The sequence below is a fragment of the Lynx rufus genome, unplaced genomic scaffold (assembly GCF_022079265.1).
Source record: "Lynx rufus isolate CCGP_SWC_20201006 ecotype Redwood Valley unplaced genomic scaffold, mLynRuf1.p SCAF_16, whole genome shotgun sequence".
NCBI classification, from domain to species: domain Eukaryota; kingdom Metazoa; phylum Chordata; class Mammalia; order Carnivora; family Felidae; genus Lynx; species Lynx rufus.
Window position 1 is genome coordinate 39396357 of NW_025814830.1, and position 21096 is coordinate 39417452.

Sequence of the window (21096 nt, forward strand, 5' to 3'; positions counted from 1 at the left end):
ATCATCACTGAAGAGAAGTCCCCTCCTCTACCCCCAATGCTTGCTACCAAGGGCTTCTGCTTACACCAGGCCATGCTCACAGTCAGGAAACAGAGGCAGCCCACTATTCAACCCTCTGCAGCCCAGACCCGTGAGGCTCAGCAGCTCACATCAGTCACAAGTGTCAGCCAGGAGTCATCAAACTCTGACCACAGGAAACAGGTCAGTGCTGGGGGAAAAAGGTGGTAAGAAGGGGCTTACCCATCTCTTCCTTTGCTGACAATCTTCACCTCAAAGTAATAAATGCCACAGGCAGCAGGTATGGGGTGGGTGGCACGCACTGAGGCAGCATCTTTGTGATTTTTGCCATGACCTAATAGGAGAGAGCAAGGAAGAAATTTCAGAAGAAATGTAAATAGAAACCTCATTCTTTACTGCTCCATGGCAACGAAGGGGTGAACCCTTCGTGGCTAGAGGAAGCCCTTACATTGTTCAAGGAACAACTAAACAACAACTGAGCAAACACATAAACCTCCCACCTTTGGCTCACCTCCTCCTGTGAACAGCAGCCCTGCCAGAGACACTGTCTCCCATACAAACTAAACGAGGGTACGGGCAATATGCATACATGTGAGAGATTTCCAAGTGCTGCTGGCGGTCTCTCCAGAATACAGGCAGTCCACCTGGGAGAGGAGGGGAGGTGGAGGAGCTCTGGAAGACCACCCCCCTCAACTTTAGTAGAAAACTCCAAGACCTGTCTGTGATGTCTGGCAGATGAGCAAACCCACAGGCTTCTGGCTAATGGAGGGGATGTGACCACCCCTTTCTTCAGACACTCCAAAAACTAAGCCGTGGTGAAGGGTTCAGCTGGAGTTGGGAGCTATCCCAGGACAAGCAGGAAGGCCCCCAGGGGTGGAAGCTCCAGCCCAGCACTGGGTATGGACACCTGTTGCAGTTCTCTTGACATTAGGTGTCTCAGAGAAGAGCAGTCTAGGCAGTCGACCCTCGGCCTGGTCAGCCTCAACACCCCGGACACCCCACAGGGGCTAAGGCCTAACCCGAAGCACCCAGGCCCGGGAAGGGACGTGATGGGGCAGGGGCGGGCAGCATCGCCGCCCCACAGATGCTCTGGCCTTCCGCCCGACCCCAGCGGGCCAAACAGGCCGATACCTTTGTAGTGGACGCGGAGGTTGCCCTGGGAGAGGCCGATGTAATTGTACTTGTCCTTGGGGCTCCAGGAGCGCGGCAGCGGCGTCTCGTGCTGGTTGACCGCGGGGTACAGGCGCTGCAGGCGCCGACTCAGCTCCTGTTCCCCTGGGGACGGCAGCCCGCCCCCAGCGCCCCCGCCAGAGGAATCTCCAGCCTGCGGGCTCCCAGCTCCCGGGTCCGCCGTCGCCGCCGCCATCTTGGAGGGAGCTGCTATTGTGTCACTGGGGGCGGGGAGGAGCGGGACGAGATCCTCCCCGCTCAGCCAATGGCCCGCGAGCCTACTGAGGTCGCAGGGAAACCGAGTCCGAGTCCGGCATCTCTCTTTGGACACTGCCACGCCTCGCCACATTTCGGACTCCATATCCCACAATGCAGAGCTCTCCAGAGGCGGGCCAACCCGGGATCGTAAAGAACTTAGGGAGATGTAGTACAAATCTGCTCAGTCATAAGCCTGCCCGGCAGAGACTTCAAGAAACCAAAAACTACAATTCCCGCTGGCAACGTAGCTCCAGGCCCTCAGTTTCCCTCTCTCCCCCACTGCCTCTGTTTATCCCCTCGCCTCAGTTGTGATAGCTAGGGTCAAGTCCACTGTAGTGATTGACTGAGGGAACCCTGCTCCCGGGTCCGAGTCCACCTTTGCTAACTGGCTTTCCTCCCAGCCTTCGGCCTTGGGGTGAGGGGGCGTGGCACAATCTTGACCCCGCCCCCGCCTCTGGGATGCTGGGGCCTGGTCGCCATAGCGACCGGCTGTACACTACCACAATTTCACAGGCAGTGGATGCTGGCTGTCCGGCTGCCCGAGGGTCATGGCCTCCCCGAAGCCGCGGTGCTCCAGCTTCGCGACCACTTCGAGGTAGGCGCTGGCCAGACTGAGGGCGGAGAGGAGGGTTTGGAGAACTTGCAGAAAGAGAAAAGCTTCTGTCCATTGATTCGGGGCTTCAGCCCCACCGGATCGCTGGGGCAGAAACAGAATGCGGACATTACGTGCTAGCAAAAGAGCTGGCGCACTTTAACATTAGTAAGAGCCAGCCTCTTTATATTTAGCGTATATGATGTGCCAACTGCTTTATATATAGCATATTTAACTCACAACTCTATGAAGTAGTAATATCTTCTGGATACTTCCATTACAAATAGAAGTCTGGAGAGATCATGTGTTTCACACGTTTACAAGTGGTGGAGCTAGGATTTGAACCCAGCCATGTGAGACTTCTTAGCTCTTAGCCACAGAGATAAATGGCCTCTTCACCCATTGGTTTATGGCAAAGATGCTTATCGAATTGCTGTCTATTCAGAGGTTGCAGCCTCTGGGCATTGCAAAATTTGACAAGTTCTATTAGCCAGGAAAGCCACAAAATGTACATAATAAGACAAATTTTGGGGGTAAATGTCTTTCTAGCTTTGGGAACCCAAGAAGTCTCTTAAGTTCTGGGCTTCTGCTTCTGTATCTCAAACGTGGGGATGTTACAGCCCACCTCACAAACATTGCCGGGAAATTTTAGGCAGAATATGCGAAGCTCTCATCACAGTTCTTGCATATACTAAACATTCGGTTGTTTAATGAACGTAGTTTCTCTCTTCTACTCATTTCCAACGCAAAAACTTGATCTCACCTAAACTCTAATCCTTCAGGGTTTGCTACCTCAACAGAGAAAGCCTACAAAAGTCAGGAAATTGTTTGCCAATTTGATTATTTTATCCAGAGTTAGAATGAAACTATAAGAACCAGGCAGCAGGCTTGAGAAAGAGTGTTGTTACCCAGCACAGGAATGATTTAGGAAACTGCAGTCATGTTTGAAAGGGATATGAAATGGATTCAGAAGGAGAATCCCCATCTATTTTAAGAAGGAAGCATAGGGGGTCACCTGGGTGGCTCAGTTGGTTAAGACACCAACTTCAGCTTGGGTCATGATCTCGCGGTTTGTGAGTTCGAGCCCCGCATGGGGCTCTGTGCCAGCAGCTCGGATTCTGTGTCTCCCTCCCTCTCTCTGTGCCCCTCCCCCACTCAAGCTTTGTTTCTCTCTCTCTCTCTCTCAAAAATAAACATTAAAAAGAAGAAGAAGAAGAAGAGGAAGAAGAAGAAGAAGAAAGCATAGGGTGCCTGGGTGGCTCAGTTGCTTCAGCATCTGACTCTGGCTCAGGTCATGATCTTGCAGTTTGTGAGTTCAAGCCCAGCACTGTTGAAGCTGACAGTGCAGAGCCTGCTTCGGATCCTCTGTCCTCCTTTTTCTCTGCCCCTCCCCGGCTTGAACTTTCTCCCCGAAAATAAATAAACTGTAAAAAAAAAAAAGTATCAAAAGGAAGAAAGGAAGGAAGAGAAGAGAAGAAATATAGGGGCAGTCCCCTACTGGCTCAGTCAGTAGAGCATGTGACTATTTTTTTTTAATGTTTATTTATTTTTGAGAGATGGAGAGAGTGCACGAATGCAAAAACCCTTCCTTTTCTATAGCTGCTGTTTATTTGATATGGTTTGTTCAACGTTTTATTTATTTTTGGGACAGAGAGAGACAGAGCATGAACGGGGGAGGGGCAGAGAGAGAGGGAGACACAGAATGGGAAACAGGCTCCAGGCTCTGAGCCATCAGCCCAGAGCCCAACGCGGGGCTCGAACTCACGGACCGCGAGATCGTGACCTGGCTGAAGTCGGACGCTTAACCGACTGCGCCACCCAGGCGCCCCTGATATGGTTTGTTCATACTTGTCCCATTGAGAGATAAGAGAGGACTAGCGTTTGGGGTGTCACCGCTCTATGGAGTAGGACTAAGGAACCAAGTCCTTAGGTTCCCATCTAGATTCACATTTACTGCTCTCAACTTCTCTGGAATACAGGTAGTCCCAGTCTCACTTTTATAGACAAAGACACTGAGGTTCAGAGAGGTTAAACAGTATGCCCAAGGTCATTGGCTAGCAAAGGGAATGAAGACACAGGTCTGTCTGGCAGCATAAATGACCCCCACCCACTGCCACCATGGATTTCTGGAATTACTTTTCCCTTTTCTTCACCTGGATCTGCCTTCCCAGGGCAGCCCTCCCTGTTGATCCCCAAATGCCTTCCTAGCTTGAGGAAGGATGGCACTCCCTCCCAAGAGGTCTAGGAGCTAAAGACCTTCTTAGAATCAACTTTTCTCCCATCTTACTGTCATCATTAACATCTGCACAGCTCCTTGCAGTTTACAGGCTGTTTTTGCATATCTCTTTTCCTCGTATTAAACTTCACAACAACTTTATAAGATAGGAAAAGCAAGAATTGTCTCCATTTCCTTATGAGCATACTAGGCTGAGAGAGGTCAAATGGCTTGCCTGGGGGTTCCTGTTGGAACCCCAAATGTCAACCCCCAGGCCTTTCAGCCAGTAAGTGCAGGATGGGGACTCACACACCAGCTCTTGGACCTCAGACCTTGTGCTTCTTGTCCTAACACCTGTCTTTGGTATCACACCCCCAGAATGTGCCAGTCACAAACATGAAACTCCTCTGAACACTGAATGAAAGTTTAAGTCCACAGAGTTCTCTGGGCTCATGTAGGGCACTCATGAAGTTATCCTGTCACTGTAGGGATTGATAAGATCCTCAGCATGAGAAGGTTTCCAGGAATGTAGGAAAATGTTTTGGGCCCATGGCCAGGAACTTGTTGGTAACATCTCTGGGAATCTGTAGGCACTGCTGGGAAGACCCAGAGCCTAGCTCTGCAGGGAAAAGAGGCCATGTCCTGTTGATCTGGGAAGGTTGGAGGTGCTCTCCCTACTCAGAGCTCTGTCATCTACCACTGTCTTCCCCTTCTCTGTGCAGAACACACACACAGCCTTCAGGAGTGACCGTAGATGACTCCTACCTCACAGAAACCAAGAGCTCCCAGAACCGAAAGTTTTCCCAGAGACAGAAGACGCTGGTTAGTGGCAATGTCTTGCTGGAAACCCAAATGTCAGCTCCCAGACCCTAGCTGCCTCCCTCTCTGCAACCCAAAAGCACCACCCACCTGAAACATGCCACCCCCCCAGAAGCCAGCAGCTTCTCTCCAGTCAGGGAAGCGTGGCTTACAGTGGCCAGACCCATCAGGCTTTAGGGTAGAGGTGTGCAAACTGGTTGCAACTCATCTGAAAAGCCTTTCCAGACCTCCCCTGGCAGAGAGAGACAGCTCCTCCCCGACACCCTTCCCCTGCAGCTCAATGTTCTGGAGTGGACCTCATTTTTTCATTCAGCCTGCCATATGCCAGGCACTGTGCTAGATGCTGGGATGGTCACACCAGATCTACCAAGGTCCTTCAGGGCTGTGACTATATGGTTTTTTTTGTTTTTTTTTTTTTGTTTGTTTGTTTGTTTTGTTTTTTTTTTCTGTATGGCCCTGATCGCTGATAGGGTACTTGAGTGTTTGGCATATGTTGAGAGCTCCATAATGTTGTGAGTAAATGTGTGAAATCAGGAGTAAAAAGATGTTATTACCCCCTTGTGTTGCTGGCTCTGGGTTGGCGGCAAGAGACTCTACTAGCCTCAGGAAACTGCCCTTCCACCATTCCTGTTCTTTTAATTTTTTTATATAAAAATGAATTTTGTCTTGGGGCACCTGGCTGGCTCAGTCCGTAGAGTGTGAGACTCTTGATCTCTGGGTTTTGAGTTCAAGTCCCATGTTGGGCGTACAGCTTACTTAAAAAAAAAAAAAAAATGAATGCTGTCTTATTAAGTACTTTTGAACTTTTGTTGATACAATCATAGGGTTGTAATTATTTAATTAGCAAACCGACTTTAAAAAAACACACACAGTTTAGCAAACTTATAACTCCAGTTCACAGTGGAGCATTATGTGCTGTGTGGTGGTTTTCTTTGTGTGTGTCCCCTATGGGGAATTTAAAGACACATGGGACCCACACTTTATGAAACTGGAGATTCCCAACGTGGGGACCCAGACTCCAGAGAGGGAAAGGGAATCAGTGTGGACTCTTCGCAGAGACCAAGCGCAGCCAGGGCCTCGGAAGACCGATAACGGGGCACATGCTCCCCCCTCCACCCAGCTGCCATCCTACCGTGTACCTGGGCCTAAGCACTTTCTTCCTGCGAGGGCACCACCATTCTTAACCACCAGAGGGCATTACTCCCTCACGCCGCCCCCTGGCCACGCCCCTTCCCATTTTCACCCTCAGGAGGAAGCAGAGAGGTAGGAGCCCCAGTGAAACATTTTGCACCCGTCGGCTGGTGGAGGCCAGCCAGTAATGATAACAACGACCTGGAAGCCGCACTTGCCCCAGAATCAATGTAGGATGACCATGTTTTCTCCCCACACAAACGGCAGACAGAACACAAGTCCTGGCCTTTTGAAAGTCTGAAAAACTTACCAGTTCACTAGGGTTAGATGCTTCTTTGACAAATTCCCAGATGTCTTTCAGAATTGGCACAAAATCACAATTTTGATAAAATTTCAAAAAAACTGTTTTTCTGGCTTGATTTTTAGCAGTTTTAATTCTCTCATTTTTCGAGTTTGCCTATTTATACTTTATTTACTCTCTTTTTAACTATTTAAAAATTTTATTCTTGATAGTTCTTCTCAAACTCAAACAAAAAGAAATCTTAACGCTTTCTTTCTTTTTTTTTTAATTTTTTTAATGTTTATTCATTTTTGAGAGATGGAGAGAGACAGAGCATGAGCAGGAGAGGGGCAGAGAGAGAGAGAAGGAGACACAGAATCCAAAGCAGGCTCCAGGCTCTGAGCTGTCAGCACAGAGCCTGATGTGGGCTTGAACTCACAGACCAGGAGATCATGACCTGAGCCCAAGTGGGACACTCCACTGACTGAGCCCCTCCACCGCCCCACCCCCCCCCCCCGGGATCCCAGAAATTTTTGAAAAATGTACAGTTGTAGAAAAATAAGCATCCAATGGCCTATCATTAGAGAATAGTAATTGTTGATAACTTTTTACATTATTTCTTGTTTTTTTCTAGACTTCCATTTTTACCTAGTTGTGCTTATTCCTTAATTTCAGGCTTTACTTAACCCTTAGAGCTGTAGGGTTAGCATATTTCCACATTAAATCTTTTTGTAAACATTTCATGACTGCTTTTATTTTTTAGACATTTAGGAGTTTTCTAATTTCTGGGTATTTAGGAATTTATTAATTTTTCCACAGTCATAAGTAAGGCTTTGAGGACAGCCCTTCTGCATAAAGCTGCTGCTCCATCTCTTGACTCCCTCTACACTGGCCACCCCAGGCCTCAGCCTCAACCAGCCTGCTCTCCTTGGACATTGGCCCCTATTCATTGCTCTTTAAAATTATTTTTTTTTCATATTTTTTTTATTAGTTTTTTTTTTTTTTTGAAGGAGAGACAGAGCATGAGCGGGGGAGGAGCAGAGAGAGAGAGGGAGACACAGAATTTGAAGCAGGCTCCAGGCTCTAAGCTGTCAGCATAGAGCCCGACATGGGGCTCGAACTCACGAACTGTGAGATCGTGACCCGAGGCGAAGTCAGATGCTTAACCGACTGAGCCACCCAGGTGCCCCTAAAATTCTTTTTTTTAAATTGTTTTTTGATGTTTATTTCTGAGAGAGAGAGAGCACATGAATAGGAGAGGGGCAGAAAGAGAGGGAGCCACAGAATCTGAAGTAGGCTCCAGGCTCTGAGCTGCCAGCACAGAGCCCAACGCAGGGCTCGAACCCACCAACTGTGAGATCATGACCTGAACCGAAGTCAGACTTTCAACCGACTGAGCCAACCAATCGCCCCCGTAGCTCTTTAAAATTCTTGCTGTTGGGGTGCCTAGGTGGCTCAGTTGGTTGAGTGTCTGATTTTGGCCCGGATCATGATCTTGTGGTTCATGAATTTGAGCCCCGCGTCAGGCTCTGTGCTGAGAGCTCAGAACCTGGAGCTTGCTTCGGATTCTGTATCCCCCTTGCTCTCTCGTCTCTCTCTCTCTCTCTCTCTCAAAAATAAATGAAAATGTTAAAAAAAATTCTTGCTGTTTCCCTGAGGTGTTAGTGCTACCCAGGCAGTCTGTGTGCCCCACCTTTAAACCTGAGACACACCCCCTCTCCCAGAGTGGCCTCAGTTCCTCTCATATATGTATTCAAGTTTTACTGAATGAACATCACAGATATTATCACCTCCTCCTCCAAGATGTTAGCCTTTTCTGGTCCCCTCCAGTCAGGGCCCATCCCTACCTGGTAATCTGCATTGGCTTTAGTCACTACCTGGTGCTAGAGCCCACATTCTTAATTATGAACCATATTAAGAGATGTTGGGGGGTGCCTGGGTGGCTCAGTTGGTTAAGCATCTGACTTTGGCTCAGGTCATGATCTCACCGCTCATGAGTTTGAGCCCCATGGTGGGTTCTGTGCTTACAGCTCAGAGTCTAGAGCCTGCTTTGGATTCTGTCTCCATCTATCTCTGCCCCTCCCCTGCCTGCTCGCTCTCGCTCTCTCTCTCAAAAATAAATAAACATTTAAAAAGACAGAGAGAGATGTTAGAGAGGGGTGCCTGGCTGGCTCAGTTGCTATAGCATGTGACTCTTCATCTTGGGGTCATGAGTTCAAGCACCATGTTGGGCATGGAGCCTACTTAAAAAAGAGAGAAAGAGATGTTGGGGGGGGGGGCGGAATTAAGAATAGAAGGAGGATGATGGAGAGGAGCATCAGGAATGGGAGCAATGTTGCCTTGGTAACCTCACCTGTCTCTTCCTGCAGTCCTGTCAGTTCTCCATTGGTGGTCACCTGTCCCCATGGCCCACATACACCAGTGGTCAGACCATTCTGCATAATCGAAAGCCCTGTTCATATGATTACCGGAAACGAGCAGGGTAAGCCAGGGTCAGCACTGTGGTGGATGGGCTGGTACAGACCCAGCATTGGGCCCAGAGACAGCACAGGGGTGTGTGCTGCCCCAGACCAAGGATGCAAGAGCCCCATGGTGTGCCCATCACATCTCATCCCACCATACCCTGCAGTAGTTGGCAGCAGCAGCCCCTGGGCACTACTAAGCCGAGGTACCTGGAGCAGCTAGAGAACTACCTACGCAAGGAGCTTCTCCTGCTGGACCTGAGCACAGATTCTGCCCAGGAGCTGAGGTTGCAGGTCAGAGCCACAGAATAACTGTGGGGAGGGCAGGAGGACAGGTGGGAGGAAACTTTACTCACTAGGACTCAGCATTCAGACTTCAGGAGAGACTATCCTCTCCCTTCTCTTTTGGGTCCCTATTCCTGGTAAGGGAAACAGGTTCTATGACAAAGTCAGCGAGCAGGCAAAGCTGGAACCAAAACTCTCCTGAGCCTTGAGTTTCACACCTGAGTCAGGTGAACTGGATGCTGTCTCCAGTTCCTTCAGCTTTGTGATCCCCAGTGCCTAGTTTGGGTTGTTGGACATCAGTGAATGGAGCCTGAATCCTGGCAATTGGGCAAGCAAGGGTCATATGGTGTTCACCAGCCCAGAGATGACAGACTCAAGCTTGAGGAACTTAGCCCAGACACATAGAGAAACTTAGATGCAGATTAGATTCTGGTACATACTAAGGAGGGAATCACCAAATCCCTGTTCTAACAGGGATGATGACAGGAAATCCCTTACTTCTGACTTAGTCACAGATAGAAACACTTGCTGAGCACCATCTGTGTGCTAGGCCCTGAATGAGGCCTTGTATACAATCTCATAGGCTGAAGGTACCTCATCAACAAGGAAGCAGAAGTTCAGAGAAGGCATACAGCTATGAAGTGGTAGGGCTGGGATATGAACTCAGGACTGATTCTAGAGCCTGTGCTAATTCCAGGACATAATGCTGTGCCCCAAAACTTGTGTCCAAATTGGACAGGAAACCACACCTTTACTTGGAGGTGAGAACACAAAGCTAGAGGCTTGAATGTCCTCCTGTCCTCACAGGTCTGTAAGATGGCAAGGGGATGATGGTGAGAGGCTAACTAAGGCACAGTGCTTGGAGGCTGGCTGCCTGGAGAGCCAAAGTGGGGCTCAGATACAGAAGGGACAGCCCTGACCCAGGTCATCTGCTAGCCTTCAGAGATAGCACCAGGAGAACAGCCTCCAGAGAACAGTTGAGAGGGACATAGCTACCCCTCAGCTTCCTGGCAATGAGCGACCCATGTGGTGCCCAGGGGTATTTATTTGAATGTGGGTCACCGGGTAACTTCATGCTACAATATTTCTAAACTTAAGAGAGTGGCAGCTATAGGCCAGGAGGTAACAGGTCCCCTTTTCTTGCCAGCCTTACAGAGAAATCTTTGAGTTCTTCATAGAGGACTTTAAAACGTACAAGCCGTTGCTATCTTCCATCAAGAATGCATATGAGGTGATGCTGGGTAAGACTGCAGCCTCTGTGCCTGGGTCCAGTCTGGAAGGCATGGAGAGGATCCAACTCTTACCTTCTGGGGTTATGCAGCCATGTTGGGCAGCTACTAATTAGGCCTTGAAGTCACCAAGCTTTGCTCAGCCTTTTTGCTTACACTGTCCTGTGATAGAGCACCTAACCACCTCCTGTCCTTGGGAAGTATGGTTAAGAGAGCAACTTCACTATTGAGAGTGAAGCCCAGGAGTAAGTGAGTACCTTTGGGAAGTAGAGGCTCCCAACCAGGCTTAGGAGGTGCCGGGCATGGTACAACTACAGGACTAAAGGCTATAGAGAGAAAGGGCATAGATGAAACCCCAGTTCTCAACTAAACTGTGTCTCTGGTTTAAAAGCCAATGCAGGAAGGCCTTAAGCAGGAGCCATGTTTTGAACAAGGCATGCATAGACTCCTGGAGTTTGCAAGGGACATAGCCACTCACTGTTACCTTTGATCAGTGTCTCCTGGCTGTTTGTTCTCCATGGTCCCAAAGGTAGTCTCCCACCTGTCCCTGCTTAGCCCACCAGAGGGAGAAGATTCGGGCTCTGGAGCCCTTGAAGGCCAAACTTGTCACTGTGAATGAGGACTGCAACGAGAGGATCCTGGCCATGCGGGCTGAGGAGAGATATGAAATCTCCATGCTGAAGAAAGAGAAGATGAATTTGCTAAAACTCATTGACAAAAAGAACGAGGAGAAGATCTCATTGCAGAGCGAGGTGAATGGGAGTAGTGTGGTGACCAGCTCCCTGAATTACTGCTACCTCCAGCCCAGGGGTGACCTGAAGCCTTGGGCACTAAGGTGACCCCTAACTCTCTACCCTTCTGCCTGGAATGATATACTGAGCCACCACCTACCTCCAGAGGCCCTACTTCCACATTCTGTCTTCCTCCTTGGCTTAGCACTGGTTCCATGTGGCCCCAAATGATAGCAGTCCTGCTTCTTGGCTCCCAGACTTTCTCCACAGGAGGAAGCATTGGCACTTTGTTGGATTCTCAGGAATGGCCAGCCTCCTTCTTTTACCTTTTCTCTTCCCAGGCCCTGATGTGGCCACCCAGCATCCATCCCATCCCCTTTGATGGCTCGCTAAGTACAGTCCCATGACCACACAGCCACCTTCCCAACAGGTGTCCAAACTGAGGAAGAATTTGGCTGAGGAGTACCTGCACTACCTCAGTGAGCGAGATGCCCGCAAGATCCTCATTGCAGACTTGAATGAGCTGCGGTACCAGCGGGAAGACATGTCACTAGCCCAGTCCCCAGGTAAGCCTGAGGTGGGTTTCTCTCCCCTGAGGAGGCACTAGAGGAGTCTCGCCACTCGTCCCCATTCAACTCTCCTACATCTGTTCATTCCATGCCCATTCACAATGCTGGGGGGTGGGGTGGGGTGGGGTGGGGATATTCTTGCTGCTGCCTGGGTCTGTGGATCTTCTGAGCTGGACTGAGAATCATAGACTCCTTGTTTAAGTAGGAAACAATTGTTGGCCGCTGAGGCAACTGAGACTCCCTGAGAGCAGGACAGGCCTGGTACTTCGTGTCCTGGACTTCTCTGTTTAAGCTCAAAGTTGTAAGATATTAGTGCTGTAGGAAAGACCCAGGGCTTCCCAAGCAGCGAGAGAAGGACCTGGAACAAGCCCTGAGGAACATTCTAACCCTGCCCTGGGCTACAGGCCTTAGAGTCAGGGTGATGCAAGCTGGCTGGTACCCTGACAGGCATTTGGGGCGAGGACCCTGTTAAGTTAACACTGGCTCTGAAGATGACCCGGCAAGACCTGACCCGCACACAGATGGAACTCAACACCATGAAAGCCAACTTTGGAGATGTGGTGCCCAGGAGGGACTTTGAAATGCAGGAGAAGACCAACAAGGATCTGCAAGAGCAGGTGCTGGTGGGCAGGCAGGTCAGGCAGGGTAGGGAAGGGTCATGCAGGTGGGTAGCGAGGATCAATCACCTTGTCCGTAGCTGAACAGCCTGAGAGGTGACTATGAAGAGGTCTGCAAGGAGCACGAGATACTGCTACAGTTGCACATGACCACACTGAAGGAGCGGGACCAGTTTTATTCTGAGCTCCAGGAGATCCAGCGCACCTCTACACCACGGCCTGACTGGACCAAGTGTGAAGGTAATGATGGCCATTGGACTCCCAGGGAGTGCTCAACGATGTGGTTTGGACTCCAGCTCCCTCTTCCCACCTGCAGATGTGGTGGCTGGGGGCCCAGATCGCTGGCAAATGCTGGCCGAGGGCAAAAACAGTGACCAGCTGGTGGATGTGCTCTTGGAGGAGATTGGCGAGGGCCTGCTCCGGGAGAAAGACTTCTTTCCTGGTCTGGTAGGGGTCTCTGGGCTTGGGAGGCTTGGGGCCAGAGTCAGAACAGCCAGACCTTGCTGCTAAGACTTGAGATTTTGGGGAACCATCTTGGGCTCTGCCTGGGCCCAGAGATGAGCTGACATTCTACCTTGCAGGGCTATGGGGAAGCCATCCCCTCTTTCCTTCGATTTGATGGCATTGTGGAGAACAAGAAGCCAACCAAGAAGGATGTGGTAAACCTACTCAAAGATGCCTGGAAGGAACGTCTTGTTGAGGAGCAGGTCAGATCTTATGGGCCATTTGGGCCTGGTGTGGCCTTGAGAATCCTCCAGGGAATTCCATCAAGGTGTTAGGGGGGAGGGCTAACCCACCATGGGGCAGGGTTACTAAGCAGTCGTCCCCAACCCTGCAGAAAGAGAAATTCCCAGATTTCTTCTTCAATTTCCTGGAGAATCGCTTTGGACCTGGTGATGCCATGGCCTGGGCTTACACCATTTTTGAAAATATCAAGCTCTTCCGTTCTAATGAGGTCATGAGCCAGTTCTATGCACTCTTGATGGGAAAGGTGAGGTTGGACCTGGCCCTCCACCCTTTGTCCCCACCATAGGCCAGGTCTATCCCTATCACTTCAGGAAGCAGCAACTTAGTCAATGCTTCCTTCCCTGTAGAGGAGCGAGAGTGTGTACATCAAGCAGAAGGAGACCGTAGTACAGTTGCTGAAGGAGATGACAAATGCTGACAGTCAGAATGAGGGGCTGATAACCATGGAAAACTTAAGGTGAGAGGCCAGTCCAGCCACCACAAACTCCTGCCCAACATTTCCTCTGGCCAGGCTCCCAGGTGTGCAGGGGAAAGGGGAACCTGACAGGAAGGGCTCACAGCCCCAACACTTGTTGTCCCTTTTGAGCAGTAGTGGGGCTGGCAGAGTGGTACAGGAAGATAAGTGGGTAGGCCTGAGCCAGGCCTGTTGGCCCTTGTGTCTCCCCATAGCACTGTCCTTAAGAGCACCTTCCCCTTCAAGAGGGAAGAGAGAATCCAGCAGCTGATGGAGGCAGGGGGCTGGCATTCCAACAGTAGCAATGCAGACTTGCTCAACTACCACTCATTGTTTATAGAGGTAGGTATGGGTGTGTGTCGGGGAGTGGGAGTTGTCCAGGAACTTGCCCAACCCTGCCCTGGCCTCTGCTGGACCCCAACCAATATGTCCTCACCCTGCCTTACGGACCCTCCCAGGATGAGGAGGGCCAGAGTATGCCCTTTGTGCAAAAGCTGTGGGAACAGTACATGGATGAAAAGGATGAGTACTTACAGGAGCTAAAGCAGGAGCTGGGCCTGGAACTGTGAGTAACTCCTGAGGTCCTCAGGCCCACTTAGCCATAGGCATATCCTGCAGGTTGGGCCACAGGGTGGCATCTCATTGCCTTGGATCTCCCTGTGCACTGAGTTTGTTCCTGGGCACTATATACTGCTCAAGTTCAGCAGAGGACATCTTGGGGTCTGGGGTACAGAAGGGTCAAAGCCTATCTCTCTTTCTTTGTGGGGTAGCCATGATAAAGTAACCCTACCCAAGGTACGTGAAGCCCTGATGAACATTGATCCCGGCCTGGACAAACAGACCCTGAATAGCTATTTGAGCCAGGCCTTCCAGCTCTCCATGACAGAAGTGCCTGAGGAGGGTGAAGAGAAGGAAGAAGGCATTGTGGAACAGCTCCAGATTGCCCTGGAACAGCTTCAGATGATTGACCTCAGGCGCATGGGGCCTCGAGAGCAGGAGCCTGCAAGCTAGGGCTGCTATGGGCAGCCTGAGTGCTCCAGTGCTCTAGTGCTCCTAACCCCTAACTTTTAGTATAAAATTATTTGTCTGAACCTATTCTCCAGGTTGTGCTGGGGAATTGAGAAGAGGGATGAGTATTGGTCCCGGCCTGGCTGGCCCCAGGATATGCACCAAAACACAGCACATTCTGTTTGTGACACTTTATTGATGGTGAGGAGGGATGGGAGGAGACCTGGAAGAATATGTGGGGCCAAGTGGCCCTAGGTAGGGACTGGGTGAGTGTTGAGTCCTGGCCACTACTGAGCAGGAAAGACAGAGTTGCCACTGAATGCACAAGGGATGAGCAGCTGCCGGTATTCCAGGGGCAGGTGCCGCTCCACAAGCACATGCAAAGAGACTTGGTCGTTGACCAGGCCCTGCCTGTAGCAGAGGATAGATACAGAATCAGTGTCAGCACTCCCACATCCAGCACCTCCCTGCTTCTGCCCACTTACCGACGCATCAGCAGTTCCAGGTCCTCTGGTCTCACAGTCTTGCGGCCAGCATGAGCAGCAAACACCTCCAGGTCGTCACAAAGATGCTGGAAATACTTGTCCAGGCTGCCAAAGAGGGTTGGGGTAGAAAAGACTGAACTGACTGTTCATGATCTGAGGGGCTCCTCTCCCCACCCCGAGTGTCCAGGACTCACCACTTCTCCACCATTTCAAGAGCCTTCTTCTCCATGGGCATCTTAGCATAGAAGCTGAAGAGTTTCACATAGTGGTTCAGTCCAGTCTTGTGGGGATCTTGACGGGGCCTGGGGCCAAGGGTTCTGGCCCTGGGAGGAAGCCTGGTCGGTAGAGGCTCCAGAGGCTCTGAGGATAAGCTGGGGGCAAGAGTGGATAGTTAGCTAAAATGCTACGTGAAGAGGTCCCTAGTCAAAAACAAGTCTTGGGGTGCCTGGGTGACTCAGTTGGTTGAGCATCTGACTCTTGATCTTGGCTCAGGTCATGATCTCCTGGTTCGTGAGTTCAAGCCCTGAATCAGGCTCTGTGCTGACAGTGTGGAGACTACTTGGGGTTCTCTCTCTCTCTTGCTCTCAAAATAAACAAATAAATTTAAAAACAAAACAAAACACAAAAACAAAACAAAACAAAAAACAAGTCTTATTGGCTCCTGCCAAGACTAGGGCCCATTTACTCCTTGGCTAACCTGAACCAATAACTCCAACTATGTGCTGAGGGGTAGTGGGGACAGAGGACCACACTGAGGCCTGGTCTTTCCCTGCAGCCCTGATCCTCCAGTCTGGACCCAATGTCCTAGTCTAGATTTATTACATAAATTGGTACTTGCTCAGGCCCATGACCCTCAGGCCTCTGTATGGACGGACATTCCTTCCCCTCAGCCCATTTCTGCCTATTTGATTCTGCTAATCGTCCTCCAGGAAGCCTTCTCTGACTATATACTAACTTAGAAACATCCCCCTACCCAGTTTCCTCTCAGAATGTGGAAGCATGCACCAGGATGACAGATGTACTCAGTGAGCCTCACTGAGCCCACCTCAGGGTGCTCTCCTGGGTGATCATCTGCATACTAATGAGAAGGGGGATAATCCTGTGGTACTCAATGCCAAGTTCAGAAGCCTGCTCCCTTCCCGAGAAGCCCATGCAAAACAAGGTCAGAGAATCTTACATGGCAGTGCTAGGCGGTGGGGCTGACTCAAGAAACTGAAGTTGCCTGGCCTGAAGAAACTCAGTGGTGCTGGAGGCCAATTCTGGACTTGCTGTAGAGGAAGGGCAGGATTATAGGGGGCTCACCCAACTCTGAAGACCCACAGCCTCCTTGTCCTGTTCCTCAAGGGCCCCATTTACGTCTGGCCCGCTAAGCAACGGGCCCCTCAGAGTCTCCCTGACCCAAGTCTACTTGTGCCCAGAAACACAACCCAGATATACAACTCCTCAGATTAGGGACTGAATGTAGCTGTCACCAAGTCACTCCCCCATCCCTGCACTGGGACCCTTACCTGTCCTACCAGAGATGTTCTCATCTCCTGAAGATCCCTCTGGCTCCTTGGCCTCAACAGCTTCTGACGTTTCATTTCTGTCAGACTTGTCTGTCCTAACAGATCCTTGTGTTCCTGTTGTGTCCTTCACTTCACTCACACTCAAACTTTCCTCCATCCTCTCTTCTGCGTTCTCACCAACTCCACCCTGTAAGGGCTCTACTTCATCTTCTCCAGCGATAGCACTGCTGGTGTTTGGGAAGCTCATAGCAAGGGCATCAACCTTCTTTGCCTTTCCTGCCAGAAGTTGGGCTGGTTTTCCAGGACCTGAATCAAGGGAGAGAATACAAGTTAGAGAAGGATGTAGCTCAAGGATAAAGTAATAAAATCCATTCTAGCTCACTGAGGAGAAAAGCCCAGAGGGAGACCCAGGGTACTTGTTTGTGGAGTATCCTGGCCCAACACTAACTCTGCTCTGAGACGTTAAGAGGGACCAACAGCCAGGGGGCTCTGCAGGACACACAAATGGGACCGAGGAAGGAAAAGCCCACATACTCACTGTGGTTCTGCAGCTTAGGCCCACTCCTCTGTGTCCTGTGACTGACAGCCTTCTCAGCATCTTTAGCCTCAGTGTAAGAGAGACAGGGCAGGGAGTGGTACACACTGGGGGAATGGCCAACCAAGGGCTGGGAGAAGGGCTGAGTGTCCTCCAACACGGTGTCGGTTGGCAGGGTAGCAACAGGGGTTCTGAGGCTGTTACCTGGAGATCAAAGGCAGTTGACACTCTGTCACCAGGGCCTGGGCAGTGGGCTCCATGAGTCTGCCCCAAGTGACCTTTAGAGAAAACCTCCTAGTATTCTAAGAGAGCTTCCACAGTGATCTTCCTGCTTCTAGGCCTAATATTCCCACCCACCACAGCTTGTCCCATCCAAACTGCTCACCCATGCCTCCACTTCTCACTCTGCTCCTTCTACCTGGAATCCTCCTACTCTAGTAAATTTGACTTGTCTTCTGGAAGCAGGCTCCCCAGTCAGTTCTGATTGGCCAGCTGATCCTTAAACCTGAGCCCTATCAATCAATCTCCCCAAAAGCTCCAGTCACCATACCACACCTTTCCTACCCTCAGCCCTCTAGCTTCTCAAGAATGTGGGGCTAAGACTGGGGCTCCATTTAGACAAGGGACATCATGTAGAAAGGAAGCAGAAACTCTTCATAGACCTACTAGTCAGGCTTGCTCACTGTCCTTGACCTGACAGAGGAGTAATCCTGAACTCAGCATACCTCCCATGGGAGTGGGGGAGCTTTCCCCACAGGGCAGAAGGAAATCTCAACCTTACCTGGAGAAGCCAAGGCCAGGGAAGTATCTTGCAAATCCTGCAAAAATGCACCCACATCTACAGCTCGACGGGTGGGAGGTCTGCGAGCCAAACCAGGCCTGTGCACTGACTGTGGCTGAAGAGGTGTGGCAAAGGTCAAGTTGAGGGAACTGGTGGGAGGGAGGAGCCATGAAGGAAAGTCAAGTACCTGAAGCCCAATTTTGGGGAGAATACTCCCATCTGCCCTGGGGCTCTCATCTCTAAGAACACAGCCATTATGCTATGAAGTTAATACTGGCAGGGACCAATATGGTCAGATTCCATCCCAATCAATACCTCCCTCCCCAAGCCTCTCCACCAACCCCCAAACAGACAACAGCACCTGGTGAGAGAAGAGGCACTGGCATTCCCACAAGGCTCTGCAAGAGAATTTAAAAAGAAACCATGATAAGTTCTAGGCTCATGACAGCCCTGTCTCAGGCCTCTTCAGCCTCTCCAGAGGACAAAAGAGGGTGGCCACAAGTGTTGTCCAGGGTCTTACCTTGGGAGAGAGGCAGCCCCTGGTCTATTCCTTGCTGAAAGACTGACAATCTCAGCCTCCGCTTCCTCCTGCCAGGAGCCAGCAGACCTAGAGCCAGGGTTGTAGGGGGCTCAAGCTCAGGAAGTTGCAGCTCCAGGCTACAAGGATGAAACTTATCTCAGGCCAGGAAGCCCAATATTGGCTTCTGGGACCCTCAAGAGGCTCCCTGATCAGAGCTACCCAACAGCCCAGTGCAAGGGGGAGAATTCATTGTGCACCTGCCCCGAATGCTTTCCTGTCTAGAGGATTGGACCACCTGCGGTGTTGGCACTGGCTTGACCACTGACTCTGGCATCATGATGGAAGATTCTGGGGCTGCCAAAATAGCAAGAAGAAAGTAAGGTTGGCAGGGCAGGCTGCCCTGAATGAGAGATACCATGGGACTGGTGTCTAACTCCGACCAGCAAGCCAGTGTTCACTCACCAGTTAGAAGGATGTTCTTCAGCAGAGTCCGGGGTGTCTGTTCCTCCAGGTGTCCACTGGTTTGAACATGGGCCAATCTGCCAATAGACTTTGGGTGAAAGCATCAAGTAATCAGTCTGTTTGTTTGCCTTGAGATTCCCTCAAGGTGGGCTCCAGAGCAGAGCTAGACCTCAGGGTCCCCTGAATGCAGCAAGAGCCCTGTAGGGGTCAATGGGCTGGGGCACTTACCCTGGCTCTTTGGGAACGCCGCCTTGCATTCGTCTTTGTTGAGCTGCTCAACCTCCTGGAGGAAGGTGTTTCAAGTAGGGATTTCTGGGCACTGTGTAAAGACCAATTGCTCTGAGAATTAAGTAGGGGCAGGAAACTAGAGGATGCAGAGATGTGCTTTCATCAGGAATCTTGGCCTAAAGCCCTTTTCCCTCAAGGCCAAGGAACGAGAAACCACCTGCCCCTCCACTAGTGCCTGTTCTCAGCTCTGTATCAACAAGGTTGTGGATGAAGGGGAACCTGAGGGCTATGGGAATAGAGAGGGACCATAATGACCTACCTAGAGAGAGGGACTGAGGAAACCTTTACAGAACTGACTTTCTTAGAAGCAGAGGTTAGCCACACAGACAAGAGAAGCAAATGGAACAGTATCCATTCCTGACATTAAAATAATAACCCAAGGGAGCACCTGGGTGGCTCAGTCGGTTGAGCATCGCACTCTGTGCTGACAGTGCGGAGCCTGCTTGGGATTCCCTGTCTCCTTCTCTGCCCCTCTCCCTCTAGTGCACATGCTCTCTCTCTCTCTCAAAAATAAATAAACATTAAAAAAAATAACAACCCAAGAAGGATTTTAAATATTTTGAAGGCTTTTAAATGCCTGTCAGGGTTTGACAGCAACTTCTACATGGGTCATGCCAGTCCTAGTCTCTTCTTTCCAGTCTCCCTCAAATTCCCAAGGCATAGCTCCCACATCACTTATAGGTCTAAAACCTACAACGAACAGCTTCCCAGCGCCTATAAAAGAACTGCACTGCCCCTGTCTGGCTGATGCCAAATTCCACACCCTCTGCACCATGAGCTCACCACAGCCCTCGTCCACTGTCACTGCTACTACGTCAAGCCAATTCCCTACTCCCTAGCAAAACATCTTTCTAGTTCCTGCCTCCCGAATTCTACGTAGGCTGTTCTCTATAGCTCCTTTCCCATCTTTCAGAAGGACCCTCCAGGAAAAGGGGAGTGAATGTGCAGGGAAAGGTGGAGGACACACAGGAGGCAGGGCAGATGCTTGGACACACTCTGGGCTGATGTCGGGGAAGATGGCCCGTAGAACGGGCCAAAAGGCCAGATTCTGAGCGCCTATCCTTCACCAGAGGCCGAAACCCAAAGACCCGAACGTGATTTGAGGTCCGTGGTCCCGAGACTTGTCAGCCTGGAGTCCCTGGGCGGCGGGCACCAACAGCTGACCTGAGCCTAGCTAGAAGGGTGGAGCCAGTTCTCAGAACCCTAAGTCCTGCGCCTCTCCGAGACTCAGTTCCCCTTTCCCTTTCCAAACGGGTCTCCCACGGAAACCTAACCCCCTAATCCTTCTGGTTGCTCATATGCTCGCGCAGCGCCCTCACATACCCAATTCCAGCACTTCGGCGTCGCTGCGGGGTGCGTGTGTCCGCGGTATCCAGCACGCGCCGCAGCAACGTGCGTGTGGTAGGCTCGCTGTCCTGGCTGTAGCTATCCGCCATTGCCTCAGCCATTCGCTCTCCCACCCAACTGCTCAGGTGGGCCGCTCCACCGCCTTCCCGCCGCCGCGTTTGAGCCAACTCTCGCGAGTCGGCAGGCCGCGAGGCTGCCGCACAGCCTCACGGGAGTTGCGGTTCCAACCCTACCCGCTCAGGGGACCCTGGCGCGGTGGTTGTAAACTCTGGGTTGGAGGCACTGTTACCAGGGAGTGAACCTGGGCAAACGTGTGTCATCAGTCGAAGACTTGGTTTCTTCATCTGCAAGTTGACGATGATACCCACCTAATAGGGGCCTGTACTGATCCAATGGGATAATTTTTTAAAGTTTGTTTAGGTAATTTCTACATCAACATGGGGCTCAACTTCAGGATCCTGGGATCAAGAGTCACATGCTGTACTTACTGTGCAAGCCAGGCGCCCCTCATTGAGATAATGTTTAGCTCAGTGTCTGATATATAGTAAGCCAGGCCCTTAATAAATAGCAGTCACTATTAGAATG

At 50.8% G+C, this 21096-nt stretch overlaps 3 protein-coding genes across 6 annotated transcripts in view; 1 reads left to right on the forward strand and 2 right to left on the reverse strand.

Moving 5' to 3' along the window:
* The window catches only part of RANBP10 (RAN binding protein 10), a 61437-nt gene extending 60033 nt beyond the window's left edge, over nt 1–1404 (reverse strand). The window contains exons 1-2 of one of the 2 annotated variants that reach the window (XM_047078596.1): nt 1150–1404; nt 241–352 (exon numbers count right to left, since the gene is read on the reverse strand). In XM_047078596.1, coding sequence (XP_046934552.1) covers nt 241–352; nt 1150–1384 — 347 coding nt within the window. In that variant the 5' untranslated portion in view covers nt 1385–1404. The remainder of the gene's footprint in view (nt 1–240; nt 353–1149) is intronic. The other variant, XM_047078597.1, reaches the window with a different exon arrangement.
* TSNAXIP1 (translin associated factor X interacting protein 1) lies at nt 62–14903 on the forward strand. Of its 3 annotated transcripts, XM_047078594.1 has the most exons (17): nt 62–201; nt 1960–2041; nt 4976–5075; nt 8853–8965; nt 9113–9239; nt 10378–10471; nt 11015–11211; nt 11621–11756; nt 12207–12376; nt 12457–12616; nt 12693–12823; nt 12958–13083; nt 13215–13367; nt 13471–13580; nt 13793–13919; nt 14036–14142; nt 14348–14903. In XM_047078594.1, exons 2-17 carry the CDS (start codon nt 1995–1997, stop codon nt 14586–14588), a joined length of 2139 nt encoding a protein of 712 aa, XP_046934550.1. In that variant the 5' UTR covers nt 62–201; nt 1960–1994; the 3' UTR covers nt 14589–14903. The 3 variants fall into 3 exon arrangements, with proteins under 3 accessions (XP_046934550.1, XP_046934549.1, XP_046934551.1); XM_047078593.1 differs by lacking the exons at nt 62–201; nt 1960–2041 and having other exon boundaries at nt 3824–5075; XM_047078595.1 differs by lacking the exons at nt 62–201; nt 1960–2041; nt 14036–14142 and having other exon boundaries at nt 3824–5075; nt 14348–14423.
* On the reverse strand, nt 14762–20658 carry CENPT (centromere protein T). The gene is made up of 13 exons (XM_047078598.1): nt 20488–20658; nt 19105–19195; nt 18877–18964; nt 18672–18768; nt 18415–18551; nt 18256–18292; nt 17895–18043; nt 17117–17317; nt 16579–16884; nt 16248–16338; nt 15265–15441; nt 15071–15175; nt 14762–14996 (listed from the first exon to the last, which is right to left on the reverse strand). Exons 1-13 carry the CDS (start codon nt 20610–20612, stop codon nt 14873–14875), a joined length of 1728 nt encoding a protein of 575 aa, XP_046934554.1. The 5' UTR covers nt 20613–20658; the 3' UTR covers nt 14762–14872.
* Between the last annotated feature and the right edge of the window lie 438 nt (nt 20659–21096).

Coding starts and splice junctions, on each gene's coding strand:
- TSNAXIP1 (XM_047078593.1), top strand. CDS start 4,803: ATGGCCAGGAACTTGTTGGTAACATCTCTGGGAATCTGTAGGCACTGC. Junction 8,966..9,112: donor GATTACCGGAAACGAGCAGG/GTAAGCCAGGGT, acceptor CATACCCTGCAG/TAGTTGGCAGCAGCAGCCCC. Junction 12,377..12,456: donor ACAAGGATCTGCAAGAGCAG/GTGCTGGTGGGC, acceptor CCTTGTCCGTAG/CTGAACAGCCTGAGAGGTGA.
- CENPT (XM_047078598.1), bottom strand. CDS start 20,612: ATGGCTGAGGCAATGGCGGATAGCTACAGCCAGGACAGCGAGCCTACC. Junction 15,176..15,264: donor CTTGAAATGGTGGAGAAGTG/GTGAGTCCTGGA, acceptor CCTCTTTGGCAG/CCTGGACAAGTATTTCCAGC. Junction 14,997..15,070: donor CTGGAACTGCTGATGCGTCG/GTAAGTGGGCAG, acceptor CCTCTGCTACAG/GCAGGGCCTGGTCAACGACC.